Raw genomic sequence first — 18,699 nt, forward strand, 5'->3', positions numbered from 1 at the left:
GCTCTGTTGGAAGGGGTTGTGTGTAGAGATGAGCGAACGTACTCGTTTAGGGCGATTTCGCAATCGAGCACCGCTTTTTTCGAGTAACTGACTACTCGGCGAAAAGATTCGGGGGGCGCCGGGGGTGAGCGGGGGGTTGCAGAGGGGAGTGGGGGGGGGGGGAGAGCGAGCTCCCCCTGTTCCCCCCTGCTACCTCCCGCTCCACCACGCTGCCCCCCGAATCTTTTCGCCCGAGTAGTCAGTTACTCGAAAAAAGCGGTGCTCGATTGCGAAATCGCCCTAAACAAGTACGTTCGCTCATTTCTAGTTGTGTGATGATATGTGATGATATATAAGATAGATATAGAAACCCTTGGGCCATTTTGTTCTGTGTATCTTGACTTATATCCAGCAATCAGTTTTGTATCTACTGTATAATCCTTGAATAGTTGGAATGTCGCTATGGAAGCGACAGGTTTAGGAGCTTTTCCCCAGCCTGTTTATATTTGCATGTAGAATAGCATTGTTTCACCTGGCCTGGACAAGAGCTGTGCGGTAAATAACCCTCCATTCTTTCTCCCCCACCTGTATGTGTTCGGTGGTATTAGCATGAGGATATAGACCATGCATTTGTTAACCCCTTAGTGACGGAGCTTTTTTGCTTTTTTCCATTTTTGTTTTTTCCTACTCCCTTTTAAAAAATCGTAGCTCCTTTATTTATCCATCGACGTTGCTGTATGAGGGCTTGCTTTTTGCGGGATGAGTTGTATTTTTCAATGGCACTATTTATTGTACCATATAATTTACTAAAAAACGTTTTAAAATTTCTTAGCGGAGAGAAATGGAAAAAAAAACGACATTCCACCATCTTTCGGTGCGTCCTGTTTCTACGGCGCACAAACTGCAACAAAAACGACCTGATATGTTTATTCTATGGGTCAGTAGGATTACTACGATACCAAACTTATATAGTATTCTTTTTGCTGTAGTACTTGTATTTTTTTTTTAAGATATTTAATTTTTTTCAATTATTTTCTGCGGTCATTTTGTGCGCGCAATAACTTTTTTTATTTTTTTGTCGACGTAGTTGAGCAAGGGCTCATTTTTTGCGGGATGTCCTGTAGTTTCCGATAGTATCAATTTGGAATACATACAACTTTTCGATCGCTTTTTATTGCATTTTTTCTGGAAGACAGGGTAACTAAAAAAGTGTAATTCTGGCATTCTTTATTTTTTTTTCGGACGACGTTCACCGTGCAGGAAAAATAATGCACTACTTTGATAGATCGGACTTTTACGGACGCGGCGATACTAAATACATATTTTTATTTTATGATTTAGATTTTTTAATAATTGATATGGCAAAAGGGGGGTGATTTAAACTTTTATAACTTTTTTTTTTTACAATTTAAAAAACTTTATTGATCTTTTTTCTTACTTTACTTTGAAGTCCCCCTGGGGGACTTTAACATGCGATGCTTTGATCGCTCCTGCAGTATGACGTAATGCTATAGCATTACGTCATGCTGCTTTTTTACAGGCAGTCTATCAAGCCACCCTGTGTGGATGGCTTGATAGGCAGTCTGCTAAGGCAGCCCTAGGGCCATTCATTAGGCCCCCGGCTGCCATGACACCCGCACGGCTCCCCCGATCTCACCGCGGGGGGGCAGTGCGGGACCCCCAAACAGCATTCAGGGGATTTAAATTGACAGCGGCGTTTAAAGGGTTAATAGCCGCGATCGGCCGAACGGCCGAGCGCGGCTATTGCCCACGTGTTTCAGCTGTAATAAACAGCTGCCGCCCGCGCTGTATGGAGGGAGATAGCGGCGCTACCTCCCTCCATACACGTCCTGCAGCGGTCACTAAGGGGTTAATTATGTTTTAGAAAACCATTCTTCTAGTAGGGGGCTAGATCCTGTGAAGGATGCAGCCAGATATAAATTATATTTTCAGAATCAGGCGGGCCCTCTAAACAAAACGCATCCACACAGGTTGCGGTAAGTACTCAGGAACCCCTCAAACTATGTAATCCCTGGTTATGCCTGGTTATGATTTCTGCCTCTTGCTTGATATCTATGTATAGATAAAATCATGACAAGAAATATGGCAGGCATATCTTCGCATCAGAGGCCCTCTCACCGAGATATGACTCACCTTAGAGGGGGCGGCGAGGAGGTGTGTACTCAGGGACCCTTTAAAATGCGGGACCCCACAGGTTCAAAAGGTCGATCCACTGAGCTATACGGACGTATATGGGTGTCCCTCTGTTCTGGTTCTCTGCCACCCAGCCCCCTCGGACCGATATCCGAGTCTGCTAACTTTTTTTTACTTTCTCCTGTTTATTTATCCTGTGTATTACCTGTATTTCCTTATTCTCCTATGTAACAATCGATGAGCCAATCGATGTCATTCACTGAATGGCTGCAATTGGCTCATCGTGCACCGGCTGTGATTGGCTGCCGGCACTCAATTATCCAATCACAGCGCTCGCTTTGCTGGAGGCGAGGTATTCAAAGCCCCGTCAACAGCAAAAACTCCTCTGTGAGACAATGAGGACGCAGCTTACTGCAGCGCCACTGCCGAAGACCATCGGGAGGCATCAGAACGCCGCGGACCAGGTATAAGTATAAGGCACATCCCCCCCCTGAAAATAAGACACTGTGCCCTTAATGGTCATATTTTCCCATGTAGGATTTCCCTTGGAGATGCTTACAGATCAGGGGCCCTAGTTCATGTCCAGCCTCATGCGATGCCTCTGTACGAGAATGCAGGTGCAACATCTGGTAGCCAGCCCGTATCACCCCTAGACTAATGGTCTGTGTGAGTGGTTCAATGGCATCTTAAAGCAGATGTTGAAGATGTTGCTTGAGTCGCACCGATGCGACTGGGAGCGTTACCTCCTGCACCTGCTATTTGCCTACAGAGAGGTACCTCAGGCCTCAATGGGTTTCTCACCCTTTGAGCTCCTGTATGGAAGGCGAGTACGGGGACCCCTGACTCTGGTAAGAGAAACCTGGGAAGGAGAATTACCCACCTCTAGTGTGTCCATCATTGACTATGTTGTGCGGCTGCGAGATAAGATGCAGACGTTGACGCTGCTCGTGTGCAAGAATATGGAGCGGGCCCAAGCCCTCCAGAAGCAATGGTACGATCAAAACGCCAGGAAAAGAGATAACCAGGTGGGTCAGAAGGTGTGCGTCTTAGTCCCACTAACCCAAAACAAGCTTCAGGCTGCTTGGGAAGGCCCATATATCGTGCACCAAAGGCTCAATGCTGTGAACTACATGGTCACAATTGACCACACCCACATAAAGCAGAGAGTCTTCTGTGTCAACATGATGAAAGCTCATCATGAATAGGGGCCATGCGTTCTGCCAGTAGGCAGTAAACCCGAGGATGGTAAAACAGGGTCCAGTGATAAATCTACTGGCCACAGCCCAGGCCGGTGGATCCATTGAAGATGCAGAGTTCAATCCGCAGCTGTCCAGGGACCAGCAGTCCCCAGCAGCTGTCAGTCCACCACCAGGGCTGACATGCCGCTGTTTTTTTCATTTATTTTGTTTTCATTTTGGATCTAGCTTGCGCCGTTAGCTGTTTAGCTGTACTAGAAGTTATTATCCAGTTTGGGTTATATCTAGTTTCTGGCTGAGCTTTATTTCAGTGACCAGCTGGCATCATACTTACTCCAGATATCTTAGTGGAGGGTTCAGTTTGGATCACATGCAGTAGAATATAATGGCATGACTGAGATTAGGACTTGTTATTCTATCATACTAGTCCTTATCAACGAGGGGGATTGATTGTCTATCCTCTACTTCTTTCAGCATTTAGCTGCACGAAATTGCGGTCTGTTTTAGGATCTACCAACTGATATATATCTTTAACCATCGTCCAGTTCATCTGGACTTATATCTTTTGGATTGCTATTTTGCTCTTACTCAGATATGCAACTTTTTTAGCCACTATCTGGTCTAACTAAAGCTAATCTCTCTATATATTAATCTTTGGAATGTGTTACCTCAGACAATCAAGTGAAATACTAATGTCCCTGAAAACACATCTGTATCGGGAGGCCTATCACTTCTCCTAATCTAACTCTTCTCCTTATACCATTTTCCTCAGAACCTGATTCCTGCATCCAACAGTATCCTCCAACCTCCATATATCATAATGCACTTCATATCTGTACATTGACAGATAACAGCTGGTAACCAGCTCATACAGCTTTAGGCTGGATTTAGACGAATGTATATCGGCTGGGTTATCACGCCCAGCCGATATACGTCATCTCTTTCTGCAGTGGGGGGGGGAGCCTGGAAGAGCCAGGAGCTCCCGCCCCCTCTCTGCCTCTCCTCCGCCCCTCTGCACTATTTGCAAAGAGGAGAGGCAGGACAGGGGTGGGGCTAATTCTCAGAATGTAGTCCCACCCCCCAGCCCGCCTCCTTTCATTGCAAATAGTGGAGAGGAGGCAGAGAGGGGGCGGGAGCCCAGTTCCTGCTCCTGGCTCTTCCATTCTCCCCCCACCCCCCCACTCCCCCCGCAGATGAGGACACCGTATATCGGCTCGGCATGAAAACCGAGCCGATATACAGTCGTCTGAATCCACCCTTATGTATGCAACCCACTTTATATAAAAGATGGACCAACCATTTTACAGAACAAGCACATTTATTGCTCATGTCTCTCACAGATTGTAAGCTCTTGTGACCAGGACCCTCACCCCTATTGTTTATTAGTGTAATTCCATATGTGATATTTGTTTGTTCCGATTCCCTTCTGATTTGAATGTTTGGTGATATATACAAATTATTTCATTATTTTTTGTAATATACATTCCCCCTCCGAAATAAACAATCCATCAAGTGACTGTCCAAATATTTCCAGATCTTCAAGTACTCCTATAACAATCAATGACCCGTTTCTTACTCCATGTAACTAGACACGCTTCTTTTACAGGTTTCATTATATACTTTGGCTATGGAATCCACCACAGTGTTGAGAAGTTGAACATGCCGATTACAGTGACCCAAAGGATGGAGGTCAGCATGGAAGAAATAGGATCAAAAACTCAGTTCTTTGATGTTCAGCTTAGCCAGTCATTGTAACCACCTAATGGAAAACCATCCTTCATTATATCCGAGACCTCTAAAGCTTTTTTTTAAATAAATAAATGCATTAACAATTTTGATTGTCTCAAATTTAAAAAAAGAGGTTGTCCAACTACTGATGATCTATCCTCAGGTCAAGTGATCAATAGTACAGTAGATCAGTGGAGGAAGGGGGAAGGTCTATCATCTAGGACCCCTGATGGTCAGCCGTATGCCAGGCCTGCACTGAGCTGGTTTTGGAAGGAAGCAGACAGCTATGTTCTTACTGCAGTGGCCAGGCTTGGTATTGCAGGCCAAGTTCCCACTAAAGTGAATAGGAACTTGGCCTGCAATACCAAGCCTGGCCACTGCAGTAAGAACATAGCTGTCTGCATTATATAAATAAAGTTTATTATTAATATGTATGCAGGAAGCAAACATATTCAGCAGCGCTTACAAAACGGGAGAACAGAAACAAAAAACAAAGATACAAAAACCACTGTTACATGTAGTAATCAGTTGATGGAGACAGTAGGGGTGAGGGGCTCCAATGACCTTACATACTATGGATAATGGGGAGATACAGAAGGTAAAAGGGCTGAAGATGTGTAGGGTATTGCGGGTGGAGAGTAAGGGATGCTATACACATAGACAATGGTCAGACTTAAGCCATGTGGTGGCTGAATTGGTATGACTGCAGGGGGCGGTTGATGGCGGCTAGCAGGGATTATAGTCAGAACAGGGAGCATGTTATCAGGCAAAGTAAAGAGCGGTTTGGTGTAGGGGATATGGTAATCCTCCCTGAAAGCGTGCGTTTTTAGAGCACACCTGAACTTTTGTGTGTCACTGATTGCCCGGATAGCTTTGGGTAGCACATTCCAGAGAATCGGTTCCAGAAGAATGCTCTGGAGAAGTTTTGGAGGCGGGAATGAGACTTTCGAATTAAAGGGGTACTCAGTGTGATTTCATTAGTGGAGGGCGTGGAGCGGGCTGAGTGGTGTATTGAGATAAGGCATGAAATGTATGACGGCGTGTGCTATGGAGAGCTTTGTGGATGAAGGTAGTGAGTTTGAATTGAATTCTGTATTTGACGGGCAGCCAGTGCAGTGACTGGCACAGGGCAGAGGCGTCCAAGTAGCGGCTGGACAGGAAGATGAGCCTGGCTGCCGCATTCAGGATGGATTGGAGAGGGGCGATTCTTGTGCAGTGGAGGCTTCTAAGCCACAAAGAGATTTTGTCCAGTTTACAAACTCTAAGATCGGATGCAAGAAGGCGGATGCCTGTATCGATGATTTGCCTATCACATGGGCCCTTATGACCAGACTGTTGGGATATGTTGGGACCAGTGGATGCGTCAGGGCACGCATACAAGGCGACCAGGTTGATGATCCCCTCGACGGACCATCAGTAGAGAGAATTGGCTGACAAGCACAAGCATCTACAACTATTTTGTTATCCGCCATTCAGAGACAGATAGCACTGTTGGTGTAGGCCCCTGTGTCTACAAAAAACATTTCTAGGTACTTGGCTGAAGGACGTTTGTTCTCACAATGTGTACAGTCTCCTCTAGTTTCACGTTCCACAACACCACTGCAAACCTTATTGCTACAACATGGAACATGGTTGTCTTCATCAATGACGCCAAGTTTAGTTTGGCATTGACGATGGTCATATTCATGTCTGGAGACCTAGGCGTGAGTTCCTGAAACCTGCCTTTTCCCCTACTACTGGTGTGATGGTCTGGGAAGCAGCCACATACGACAGTCAGTTCCCTCTAGCTCAGTGATATGTTCAGGACATCCTGCAGCCACATGTGTTGATTCTCATGGTGGCTTCCAAGAGGCATTCTCCAGCAGGATAATGCTTGGCTGCATACAAGGCGGGGGGGGGGGGGGGGGTTTCATAGGAATGCCTCCACAACATTGCCACACTTAAATGTACCACCAGGCAGGCCACGTATCACCAATAGAACATGTATGGTCACCAACTTCGACAGCCTACGGGTTTGCACAATCCAGAGGCTCAATTGCAGCAAATATGGAGCAATATGCCACAGGACACCACACAGAACCTGTATGACTCCTTCATATCCTGTATCCAAGCTAGAGCTTCTCAACGAAAATTGTTCAGTCTAATGGCTTTTTTACACGCAACGATTATAGCTCAAAATTCATCTAAATGACCAAAAATGAGCGATTGTTACATGTAAACGCTGGCATTGTGCAGTGTTTGTTTGAAGAATGGATTTTGGTTCACTTGAAATCAATCGTCCAGCCGCCAAAAGACTGAGCAAATAGGTTTCATTTGAATGTAGTTCGCTCATCTTTCAAAAGACTGCAAGAAAATCTCCCCAAACTTGTTTACACTAGCCTCAGGAGAACATTGGAATGCTCCGGCAGCTGTTTGCACAGCTGGACGTGTGTTTAACCCTTTAATGACTGCCGGTACGCCTTTTGACGACCTCATCGGCTGGGTCTTATTCCGCACGGGGGTCAAAAGACGGCCTCACTGTGGACTAAGGCCCCGAGATCTGTGAGGTAGCCAACAGCCTGAAGCTGTCATGAGGGGCTGCGGGAAGCAACCCCAGTCACATGATCGCCATTATCCACCACATAATGGCAATCACATAAAAGTTTTTAAAAAGTTAAAGTTTCAGCTTCCCACACAAATCCGCTGAGAGTACTCACCCCAGCCTCCATGATGTCCTGTGGCGTTCTGGTCCTTCCTGGAAACCAGTGTGGCTCAACAAAATTGTAAGGGGGGGGGGGGGCGGCATAAATGAGAAAAAGAAAGCGTTTAAACTACTAAAACAAGGCGGCAGCGAAGAAGCGCTAAAATCATACAGGGAAAACAAACATAAGAAAATATCAAAATTGCTAAGGAGGAGGCAGAAAGACTGATTGCCAAAGAAAGCAAAAATAACCCTAAACTATTTAATTATATCAATAGTAAAAGGATTTGCGCTGAGAGCACTGCCCCGCTAACAAATAATGCAGAAAAAAAAAAAGTGTAAAAGATGATGGGGGAAGCAGCAAATCTAAAATAGTTTTTCAAGAGTATTCACGAACTAAAAAGAAATGTCACATGAGACGCAGGGAGATAAAACAAACCCCCGCTAAATATTGCACGCCTAACAGGAGGAAGTGCAGAGTCGGTTAAGGAGGAATAAAAACTTGATAAAAAAAAACAAAAAAAACGCCAGGCCCTGGTCAAATACACCCATGAAGCTTTAGGCTGGACCTGGGAGGATCTATTTATCTCATATCTGGATTTTTCTAAAGCATTTGACACCGTGCCGCATAATAGGTTGATGTATAAAAGGAGTCAGTTTGGACTGGGCGAAAACGTGTGTATCTGGGTAAAGAACTGGCTCAGAGAAAGGAAGCAGAGGGCGGTAATAAATGGTTCATACTCTGGAATTGGGCCACAGTCGCTAGCGGGGTGCCACAGGGTTCAGTATTAGGCCCCATTCTGTAAAACATATTTATCAATGACCTGATAGAGGGGCTGCACAGTAAAATATCAATATTTGCAGATGACACAAAATTATACAATATAATTAATATACGGAGGACAATGTGCGGCTACAAACGGACTGAGATAAGCTGGAGGCTTGGGTAGAAAAATGGCAAATAAGGTTCAATTTTGATAAATATAAGGTTATGCACATGGGCAGGAGAAAACAGATGTCACCAATATATACTAAATGGGGTACAGCTAGGGAAAAGTGATATGGAAAAAGCTGTTGCAAAAGCAAATAAAGTCTTCAGTGCATTAAAAGAGGCATAGGGGCGAGGGATGAGAACATTATCCTCCCACTATATAAGGCACTTGTCAGGCCTCACATGGAATACTGTGTATATTTCATGTGAGGACACCGGTTTTCAGAAGAGACATTGCAGTGCTTGAGGGGGTTCAAAGACGAGACTAAATTAATAAATGGAATGAAAGGACTGGAATACCCAGAGAGGCATCAAAATTGGGATTATTCACCCTGGAGCAACCAAATAATGCCAGGCAGCTGTTGAAAAAGCAACTATAGTCTTGGGGTGCATTAAAAGAGATATAGGGGCGAGAACATTATCCTTCCACTATATAAGGCACTAGTCAGGCCCCACATGGAATACTGTGTACAGTTCTGGACAGCAGTGCTCAGGAAAGATGTTACAGTGCTGGAGGGGGTACAGAGAAGGGTGACTAAATTTAAAAAAATGGAACGGTGAGACCGGAATACCCAGAGAGGCATCAAAACTGGGATCATTTACCCTGTAGAAAAGACGGCTAAGAGGTGATCAAATAACGATGTATAAGTACATGAGGGGACAATACAAGGATCTCTCCCATGATCTGTTTATAGCCAGGACTGCGACGGTAACAAGAGGGCATCCGCTACGTCTAGAAGAAAGCAGGTTTCATCGCCAACACAGAAAAGGGTTCTTTACTGTAAGTAGTGAGACTGCGGAACTCTGCCTGAGGACATGGTAATGGCAAAGTTAGAGGGAACTAGATGTCTTTCTAGAGCATGATATTACATTATATAGACATTATGTGACCAGCAGGGTTGTTAATCTTAAAATGTTGATGTAGGGATTACCCTAGCTGTCATTATGTAGTCAGGAAGGAATTTTTCCTCCAATGAGCAAAATGGCTGCTTGGGGTTTTTGCCTCCCTCTGGAACAACAAGGGTGGGGGTTTAGACAGGCTGAACTAAGTTAAACAGGTCCACCGCACTGTTCATTCAGGTAACTGCTGTCACAGCGTTGCCAGGAAGAGGCCCAGCAGTGCCTTGGCAAAGGTTGCATGTGTCCCTCTGAGGAGGAGCTGGTGGAGCCATCTCCACCCCTGCCATCTCCTCAGATCTGGGCCTTGTGTCATTGCACATTTCCATCTGTTTACTTTAGCAAAAGTGTACAGTAGGTTTGCACATAATTTGAGATATTGCAGTTGAAAGTGAGAAAGACTAACAATTTTTCAAGATTCCCAATTGGTGCTTTTAATATACCTTCACAATGCCGCGTGTGTCAGAAGCAATTAGATATGCAGAACCTTTACAGAGTTATTCTATGTTAAAGTGACACATCAGATTTCCAAAACGTGGCTGTATCACTAAAAGGTGCAAACAGGCTTTATCACCAAGGGGGTTAAACACATGCTGGGCTCTGCGAACACTTCCTGGAGGTCCTTTTACATGCAAATGAAGATAAAGGCCCTTTATGCAAAAAACTGCCAGATCTTTTATTCCTTTGAAAGATTGTGTAAAAGGGTCTTCAGAGCGAAGCCACTCTGCCACAGCTTCCCCAAAAGGGAACGGTTTTAAACGCAAAAACTCCTCACATACATGGGACTATCACATGATGGCAAGTGCGATAGCGAGCTGAGTGTCACTGCCCGATTGTTGCACTTGCTCATGTGACGTTAGCCATACATATGTTATAGGTTTCAGCTATAGTGCTCCAGTTTCTGGTGTATTGAGGTGTCATGCCCCGTAATGCTGCACTCTGCCCGCTTTTTGAATTTGAGGTAGGACCTGTATAAGTGGTTTTTTGTATGTGGCAAGGTTGGTATGGGCGCCCTGCAACAGAATACCTGCAGCAGTTATGCTGTAAATCCATATGATGCAAGTGTTGTGGCCCTATTTTATTTGCTGTGGGGTTTAACCTTTGTATTTCAAGGGCTGAATGCCGCAGCATATTCTAGACATGGATGTAGCAGACAAAATTCCCACAGCCTGCAAAGATACTTCTTCCAAATCCACTTCACATGGCTTGGTCTGTAAATGCTACAGAAGGTCAGTAGCCATTCCACAGCATGTGTGGCCCGTAGAAAGGCAGCCAGTGGCTGTTTATACGCAGCAGAAAATTCTGCAGCATTTCCACATCAAAAACCACACTATTGGTATGGATTTTGACTCAGTCAGGTGTAGATTTTGGCCTGCTGCTCTTGCCTTGCAGTCAGCAGCCCCTCACTGCACCCCACACCTGGCAACTGCCATTAAGCCCTGTGGCCACTAGGCAGGTTGGGCACATGAAAGTAGGCACATTGGCCAGCAGCCGCAGCACTGGTAGAAGGTGCCGATTGTGAGGAGAGCGTGGCAAGCTGAAAAGTGGTACGCAACGATGTTTGATGCAGAAGTGCTGTAGATTTTGCAGCATTTCCACTACATGTGAAGGAATTCTAAACTAAAAAGGTTGGTTTTGGTGCATGTGGTAAAGTGGTGACTTTCGCATGCCATAAGTCAGGCAGAAAAAGTTCTCAGTACAATTCATAGATGTAGTAAGTGACTTGAGACAATTACTCAGCAAAGAGTAAGTCTGACAGTGAAGTGTGGCTCGTTAGTGTAACTACAGGGGTCCAGCTGCACAAGAATGTACTTTCAGGTAGCTTGCCGTTACATGTCTGGAAGTGATGGGTTGCCCAAATTTGATCACAACTAGCGTTTCAATTTTCTTGGGAGTGTGTGGTCAATTCTATTGTACATATGATCAGTAGTCCATCCCCACTTCCTATAGATATAAGGTCCAGTGTACCAGACATTTGGTGGCAAGAGGAGTCATAATGGACAAGAGACCGGGGTATAGGAAAGATTTATTCAAGCATTTAATTTGTGCTTTTTACTATGAGTTTTACAGCAAATATAAACACCGAAGAGGACAAGGAACACCGAGGCGATTGCTCCTGCAGTGGTGATTGCTCTGAGGACATCTAAAGTAGAGTATTCAGAGTGAACATGACCTGAAAAGAGGAAAAAATTTCCATAAACAACTTGTACGATTAGACCTTACATTGCCTACTGTACAACATTACCTTCCTGTTTGAAGGCCTGTTTGCCGAGAGGGAGGAACTCAATAGGTCCATCTGAAGTCACTATGTTTTTTAGAGGTTCCACATCAAGTTCTTCAGCCATACGTCCTAGTAGAGGATTAGCAGTGTACATTTAGCATAGAAGACACAGGTTTGTCTCACTTCTAGCAGTTTTGCTCAGGAACCAGACAGTTCTGTACATTGTGCAGTGGCCCAGTTTGGTACTGCAGGCTGACTATCACGGTGGCCTGCAGTACCAACCTAGGCCACTGAACATACAGTGCTGTCTGCTTCCTGTAGCATACGTTGCACCCAACAGGCTTCCGAGTTTCTTAAAACTCAAGGATCTGGCTGCACCCAACCTTGCAGATTTCTTACTTACTCAACTGCAGCAGCAACTCAGCTTGTGTGCCACAAATATGGTTTGTGCTAAGCCCAGGAAGCATTCTGCATTGTGAGATGTGACCTACCATCTATCAAATAGACCTGTTCAGCTCAGTGACCATTTAGTCAAACCTTCAGAATAGCCACCATGACTGAGACCATTCACAATGTCCATAGTGGTCATGATAGTCTGTTACATCAATCAGACCACATATTTGCATATTAAGCCTTAGCAGTTGACAGTATAAAGTTAATTTTCATTCCCCATACGAGCTTTCACCCCGTGTATACTTACTTTTCCTTGGAGCACATGAAGTCACACAGTTGTCCATGGCAGATGGGACACAGACAGAAACGCTACAATGGAAGTAGACCTAGAGTGGAAAGAACATAAAACCTGTTTACCAAGACAAGCTCTGGTTCTTCATTGCCATGTAGCATTCTGTATCCATTTACCAGTCCTCCCAAGGCCATTTGGGTGCTTTGGTCCACAAATGTAAAGGTCTTCACAATAAAGCGCTTATAGTGAGTTGGGTAAGGCAGGCTTTGTGAAGGACTTCCATCAGGTACATACTGGGAGATGTAGTTGTCACCATCAAAGGGGCACCTGTAAACAAGTGTGTTAGTAAGGTGCAAACTCAACTAGTAGTTATACTTGTAACTGATCAGCCACCTATTCAACAAGATGGGCCATTGAGGAAGACGCGTTGAGTCTGGAGAGTTGGTGGCCCAGCAGTCGTTTAAGACTAGGGTTAGCTTGGGATCTGTTCTATGCAATAAACGGACTTCCAAGTAAACTGGATCTCTGAGTACTTTAGTCACTGGGTAGTCATTCTCAGAATAGTAGGATGAGTACAACATATCTGCAAGAGATTAAAAGGTAGTATTAGGGCACCAGTAACAGTTTGCTTACCAGCTACGGTCATTGTGAGGCCAGTTCCAAGTTTAGTTAATACCCTCCATATAATTAGGACTGTCTACACATCAATACCAATTAAGGCATAAGATATGCAGCTTCCCTTTACAAGTTTTCTACATGGAGATGTTAATGCGTTCACCTTGTGCAATCCTCATCTCCAGGAGTAGAGGTCCAGAGGTGCCAATGGGAAGTGGTGGTGGCAGAGTGGATACTCCAACTTGCACAGGAACCGTGTCAGTGTGGGAATAGCTGCAGCTTACAGTCACCCTGGACAATGATAGGATATTATAATGCACTACAGATACTCCATCCACCAAACCATGCTTGTGAGGTTCTTACCGCATTGTGCTGTCTCTTGTGATTGTGGATCCTTGCCATGAAACAGTATTTCTTACAGCTTCAATGGTGTTCTTGTAGACTATAGGACTACCTGGCACCTACATTGTATATTCAGGTATTACATGTTATGCACAGTTGTACACTGATGGATTAGATTTGAAAGCAATATTACATGTTAATTAATGGTTACACAGGCAAAAAAAAAAAAAAAAAGCTGCCATTCCATTACTAGCAGTGGCAGACTGCCCCCAATGCTGGTGTAATGATTGGGAAGGGAAGCAGGATTGATGTGCTCACCCAAAGGTCTCCAGAGATGAAACACATCAGTCAGTGTCCAGACTAAACCTGGATTTGTTGCTTAAGACAACCCAGTTCCACTCCATAGCAGTCTAGTTTTGTTATTCACAACAGCACTAGATGGGGAGCTGGTACCAAAAACAGTACATGTAACAGGCACCATGAGACCAAATGTCCTTTGTCAGAACCTCTTCTAGGCATTTAGCTAGATACAGGAGCCTGTAATAATGGTGCCACCAGTGTCTGGATGGCAGAGGACGCAACAGTTGGAGGTGCTTGTCGGATGATCCTCTACTGGTGGTTTGATGAGGGCATCCTAACCCTGGTCACATTGTGTGTTCACTCATCCATCCACCAGGTGTCCTAACACCTAACAGTCTGGTCAGAACGGCCCAGGTGGTGAGCAATTTGTTGACATAACCACCCAGCTTCTCACATTCCAATAATGCATCCCCTCTCAAATTGTTAATTGGGTGAAAGTAACCTCTGAGCCTTTATAGGCCAAGGATGGAACCACTTTTAGGGCCTCAAAATAGAGGCAAGTTTGAATTTTGAGTACCAATGTTGTACAGCATTTTGCTGAAATCAGAAGTGTCTGATGTTCATGGTGACTATCCGATTGTAGAAGTCAAAACATGACTTACATCCATCCTCCAGTGTCTATATAAATGTAGTAAAGCGTTTATGAAGATATTCTCATGTTGGAGTGTGCATACTTGGACTGTATATTTGACCACTGTTGCAGAAGTATCTTAACTTGTGCTAGCTTTGCACGAGAACAGTTCATCCAACTCTTCTACTCACCTGTTTTAAGCCCCCACAGGATAAAGGGAACAGGAAAACCACAAAGGATGCACTCATGGATGAGGAGAACCCTGCACAAGTAGATGAGTCCACACCAACCACACGGACAGAAGACAAGTTAAGGGATGGCATGGTCAGATCTTTGGAGACAGCAACCACCATGTTGTTGTCGCTTGTGCACTGTGTGGTCACTGGAAGAATGACACAAGGAATTAAACCAACACAATGCAAGACTATTCCAGATGTGGCCAAAGCCAAAATCTGGGGAGGTGTTATTAGCTTATGTATAATGGGTCAGTCACGGGAAGAGTACTAAATAATGATTAATTGCTGTAAGGATATTTTTCTTGCCACAGTCAAGTTCTGAAGAACTGCATGCCATCTTTGAGAGTCAACTGTGATACAATGTATCCTTGAACCATTCCAGTGCAATATACACTATGTTGACAAATGCATTGCAATACCCATCAATTCTGGGCCGTCAGTTGAAGGGGATATGCAGATTGGATAAGACCTAAGGCCATTGGTTATAGTGAAGTCCACCCTCAATGCCAATGGGTATGGAGACATTCTGGACAATGTGGCATCAACTACCCTGTGGCAATACGTTTGTACAGCTCCATGTCTCTACTAACATGACCAAGCATCATGTCCTATAACATGCAGTGTTGAGGCTTTGTTTGAGAACATTAGCCAGCCTAAAGTCTGGCTATACCTCCACAGTATTGGAATTTGGTGGACATAATCTCTGGGAGGGGTGCTGCAGTAATTGTGTATGAAGGCAGCACAACATTATTGAAAAGTGTGAAAAAAAGTTGACCACCTTCTGTGGGTATCTCAGTACTTCTGTCATAGTTTACAAGTTCCTACTCTACTGGCAAGAAAAATGTGGTATATTATGATACAAGTTTATTCCTAGCATTCATCATAAAAGCAGAACATGCACAAGAGGCTTACATTTATTTCCATAGTAGCAGGGCATTGTAAAGTCCCTTGGTGAAAAACAGCATCCAACTTCTTCACAGGTTTCTCTTGACACTGGCCTTGATCCACAAGAAAGCTTATCTGCTGGGCTTACAGCAGAACACATACTTGGGCTTGGAGCATCCATAGCTAGAAAGGTACAAAGAGTAGAGAAATAACCTAGCACCAACAGAAGAGACCACCATTTAACATGGGACATTTAAGAGTTTGTCACATCTAGTCAACTCCTTTCTATCTGACCCATTGGAAGGATACCCCCTACTATACCCAATTGGAGCGTTACAATCCCATAGGATGCCAGATTTGGAACACCTAGCTCATTTTAGAGACAAAGACAGCCCAAAATTAAAGTACTTAGAGCAGTGCCATGGAATAGACATCTTAGAATGATGCAATATGCAGGGTCCAAGCCTCTTTAGAAGGCTACTCTTTTCAACTTAGGGACAGCCATAAGGCAAACTAATCTATGCAAGGCCAAGATAGACTGAGGTCATAAACTTTACAAGTCACATTTTATATGAAATTTAACTCAATGGGCCTGCTGGAAACGATTATTAAAAGCCTACAAGCATGAAGTTCTTGAGTGCATCTTGAAGACCCTGCTGTATAGTCAGTGGTACTTGTGAAGCATACTGATTTGGGGCAATTAATCTTCATCGTGTGTACAGTCACAGGTTATGACAACACCACCATGTTTGTGTGGGCCTTTGGGTGACAGGTGCAATGCACCCTATTCCAGCACATGGTATACAGAGGTTCCTGCTATATAGCACAGGCAGATTCCCTGAATCATATGTGCCAAGCTCAAGGCCCTTCATGTTATTTAAGTGGCCTGTGAGAGTCAGATGCAGAAGAGCCCCTTTTAGATTGGAGGGTCCTAAGCTATGCTGGGGAAGTAGGCCCTGGTATTTGCCAGACTTCACTAGGTGCCGACACCAGCCTTGATGTTAGTATCTCTCCATACAGGAATGAAAAAACAAAATTTACCATTCATAACAGGACATCCCTTTTCCACTTTGTATTGCTCAACTTCACCATCCACAATCTCTTCCAGGATGAGAGTCATCACATATTCTCCATCCTGTAAAGACACGGACAGCAGATCATAGAGCAAAGGTAATCGTTTTATTATCCTAAGGCAACTAGATTTTCCCAGGGTCAAAGCTGGACAGAGGGGTGTGGTCAGGGGCGGGGCTTATCACAACATATGATTTTACCTCCAGTATAAAATTTTACAGGACAGTTTAAAAAAAAAGGGGGTTTTGAATGCAGAAGTTGCCACAAATGTTCCTGCTGTGGACATTCAGCAGCATTTCTGCCACATTTAAATATGCACCACACCTACGGCAGCTTAAGGTATTCTGCCACGTCGGCACATCAGAGCCGGAGCCGCGGGAGCAAGTGAGAGCCGCATTGGTTCCTGCAGGGACGTGGGTTGGATCCCATCTACAGTTGGCCTATATTGGCTCCAGTATTAATAGTGACCCCAACTGAGACCAATTCACTTCACTCCTCATCTTCTCAGCACTACTGCGGGCGGAAGTGTGTGCACCCACTGCAGTGCCACCTCCACCAGAACCAGTGGAAGATCCCGATGCACACACCGATATCAGGATGTGCACCTGGCTGCAGTGGTAGTGAGTGATACCAGCTGGGGAGATGTGGCACTTCAACTGGTAATCATGACCCCGCGTCATGAAAGTGGGACAGACATCCCAAGAGTGGGGCAAATAGCCGTCCCACCTGGGACCCTGGGGAAAGCAGACACAAGGTCCTAAAGCAGGAATGTCTGGCCTAAATCGGAACGTCTGGTTACCTTAATTATACCCAAATGCTGGGAGTGTGAAGCCATTGTGTATGCTCCAGAGATGCAACTTGAAGCTCCCAGGCCACAACTCTACAGTTATAACACTGGTGCCTTATGTGACAGAGGGACCATTAGGGCCCCCTATGGCACAGGTGTGACTGTGACCTTTGCACCCCATATAATTACTACCAAATATCTAGTACACTATGGCTCTGGATCTGATATGTCCCCAGGACATGTGTCCATCTGTGGAGGTCCAAGTCTGCAACCTGACAGTAAGATGCTTTACTACTGAAGACAATGATTTTTAGATATGCAAGTCTTTATTAGAAGGGTCCATACTGTGAAGATTCAGTGACCTTTTGTTACAGAGTTCACTGTGTGCCATAAAATAGAATTCTATTGATGTGAGGTGACTAAGGGCCCATACACACAAATATATACTTGGCCCTGGCGCCATCCATGTATTTCATAGAACCATTATACTTAAGCTATGCATGGACGAGTTTATAATAAAACCCCACTATATCCGATTAATATCTGCTTCCCCAGTTCATGATACGTCTTCCAGCAGGTCATGTACAATGGGGCATACTTAAAGGTTTTATGCCAGTGCGGTATCCGAGGAGCGGGCTCCAGCCTAGGAGATAGCGGGGTAGCGTTGGGCCTCGTCACAGTGGCTCTACAGTCTCCAGTGACACGTCCAAAGGGCTGAGGGCAGGCTATTAAACAGGGGAACCCAATGATGGATTACCTTAGTGCTTTGGGTCATGCGTGATTCCACCGTTCCATCTTCTGCAGTGAATCCAGTTGTTGGTAATAAAAAGTCCACACAGGGATTTAACTTTGAGCCAAACCGGAACGGTCGGTGAAGATCATTCACTCTAAGCAACTTCATTATAATCCAAGAATACACGTCAGAAGTAAAATAGTGCAAAACTCAAGATGGTGTGACAGGGAGGGTTCATGGGTGGACAGGAGAAGCCATAGTCCTGTTATCTGTGGGTCCTGGCCCTGGCAACACTCTAACTCTACCGGCCAATACACATTTAGGGAAAGGTGCACTGCATGCCAACTCTTAATTCTCTGTGTCCAGTGGCGATACTGGCATCTTCTGGGTGAAGTCAGCCCAGGGTTGACTTTGGTTATCTCAGCCTCTTCCATTCTGGGCCACACATGGCTGAAGGTGCCTGTGTGGCTACCTTGTAGAACTCACAAGACTCCTCTCTTGCAAGTCAGAACAGAACTCTTGCACACACCTTGCAATTACATGTATGAAGCATGGTCAGGTGACCACC

General features: G+C 44.8%; 2 protein-coding genes across 2 annotated transcripts in view; one reads left to right on the forward strand and one right to left on the reverse strand.

The window, feature by feature from the left end:
* The window catches only part of LOC136609902 (cationic amino acid transporter 2-like), a 53,685-nt gene extending 48,601 nt beyond the window's left edge, over positions 1-5,084 (forward strand). Inside the window, exon 13 of the mRNA XM_066589191.1 lies at positions 4,936-5,084. Within this exon, the coding sequence (XP_066445288.1) occupies positions 4,936-5,084 (149 nt within the window). The remainder of the gene's footprint in view (positions 1-4,935) is intronic.
* A 6,571-nt stretch (positions 5,085-11,655) lies between these two features.
* Positions 11,656-18,462, reverse strand: LOC136609903 (zona pellucida sperm-binding protein 4-like). The gene is made up of 11 exons (XM_066589192.1): positions 18,156-18,462; positions 16,582-16,675; positions 15,568-15,723; positions 14,611-14,801; positions 13,510-13,607; positions 13,310-13,437; positions 12,925-13,114; positions 12,708-12,858; positions 12,547-12,625; positions 11,871-11,975; positions 11,656-11,798 (listed from the first exon to the last, which is right to left on the reverse strand). The coding sequence occupies exons 1-11, from the start codon at positions 18,297-18,299 to the stop codon at positions 11,656-11,658; spliced, it is 1,479 nt and encodes a 492-aa protein (XP_066445289.1). The 5' UTR covers positions 18,300-18,462.
* Positions 18,463-18,699: the final 237 nt, after the last annotated feature.

The sequence above is a fragment of the Eleutherodactylus coqui genome, chromosome 2 (assembly GCF_035609145.1).
Source record: "Eleutherodactylus coqui strain aEleCoq1 chromosome 2, aEleCoq1.hap1, whole genome shotgun sequence".
Classification (NCBI taxonomy): domain Eukaryota; kingdom Metazoa; phylum Chordata; class Amphibia; order Anura; family Eleutherodactylidae; genus Eleutherodactylus; species Eleutherodactylus coqui.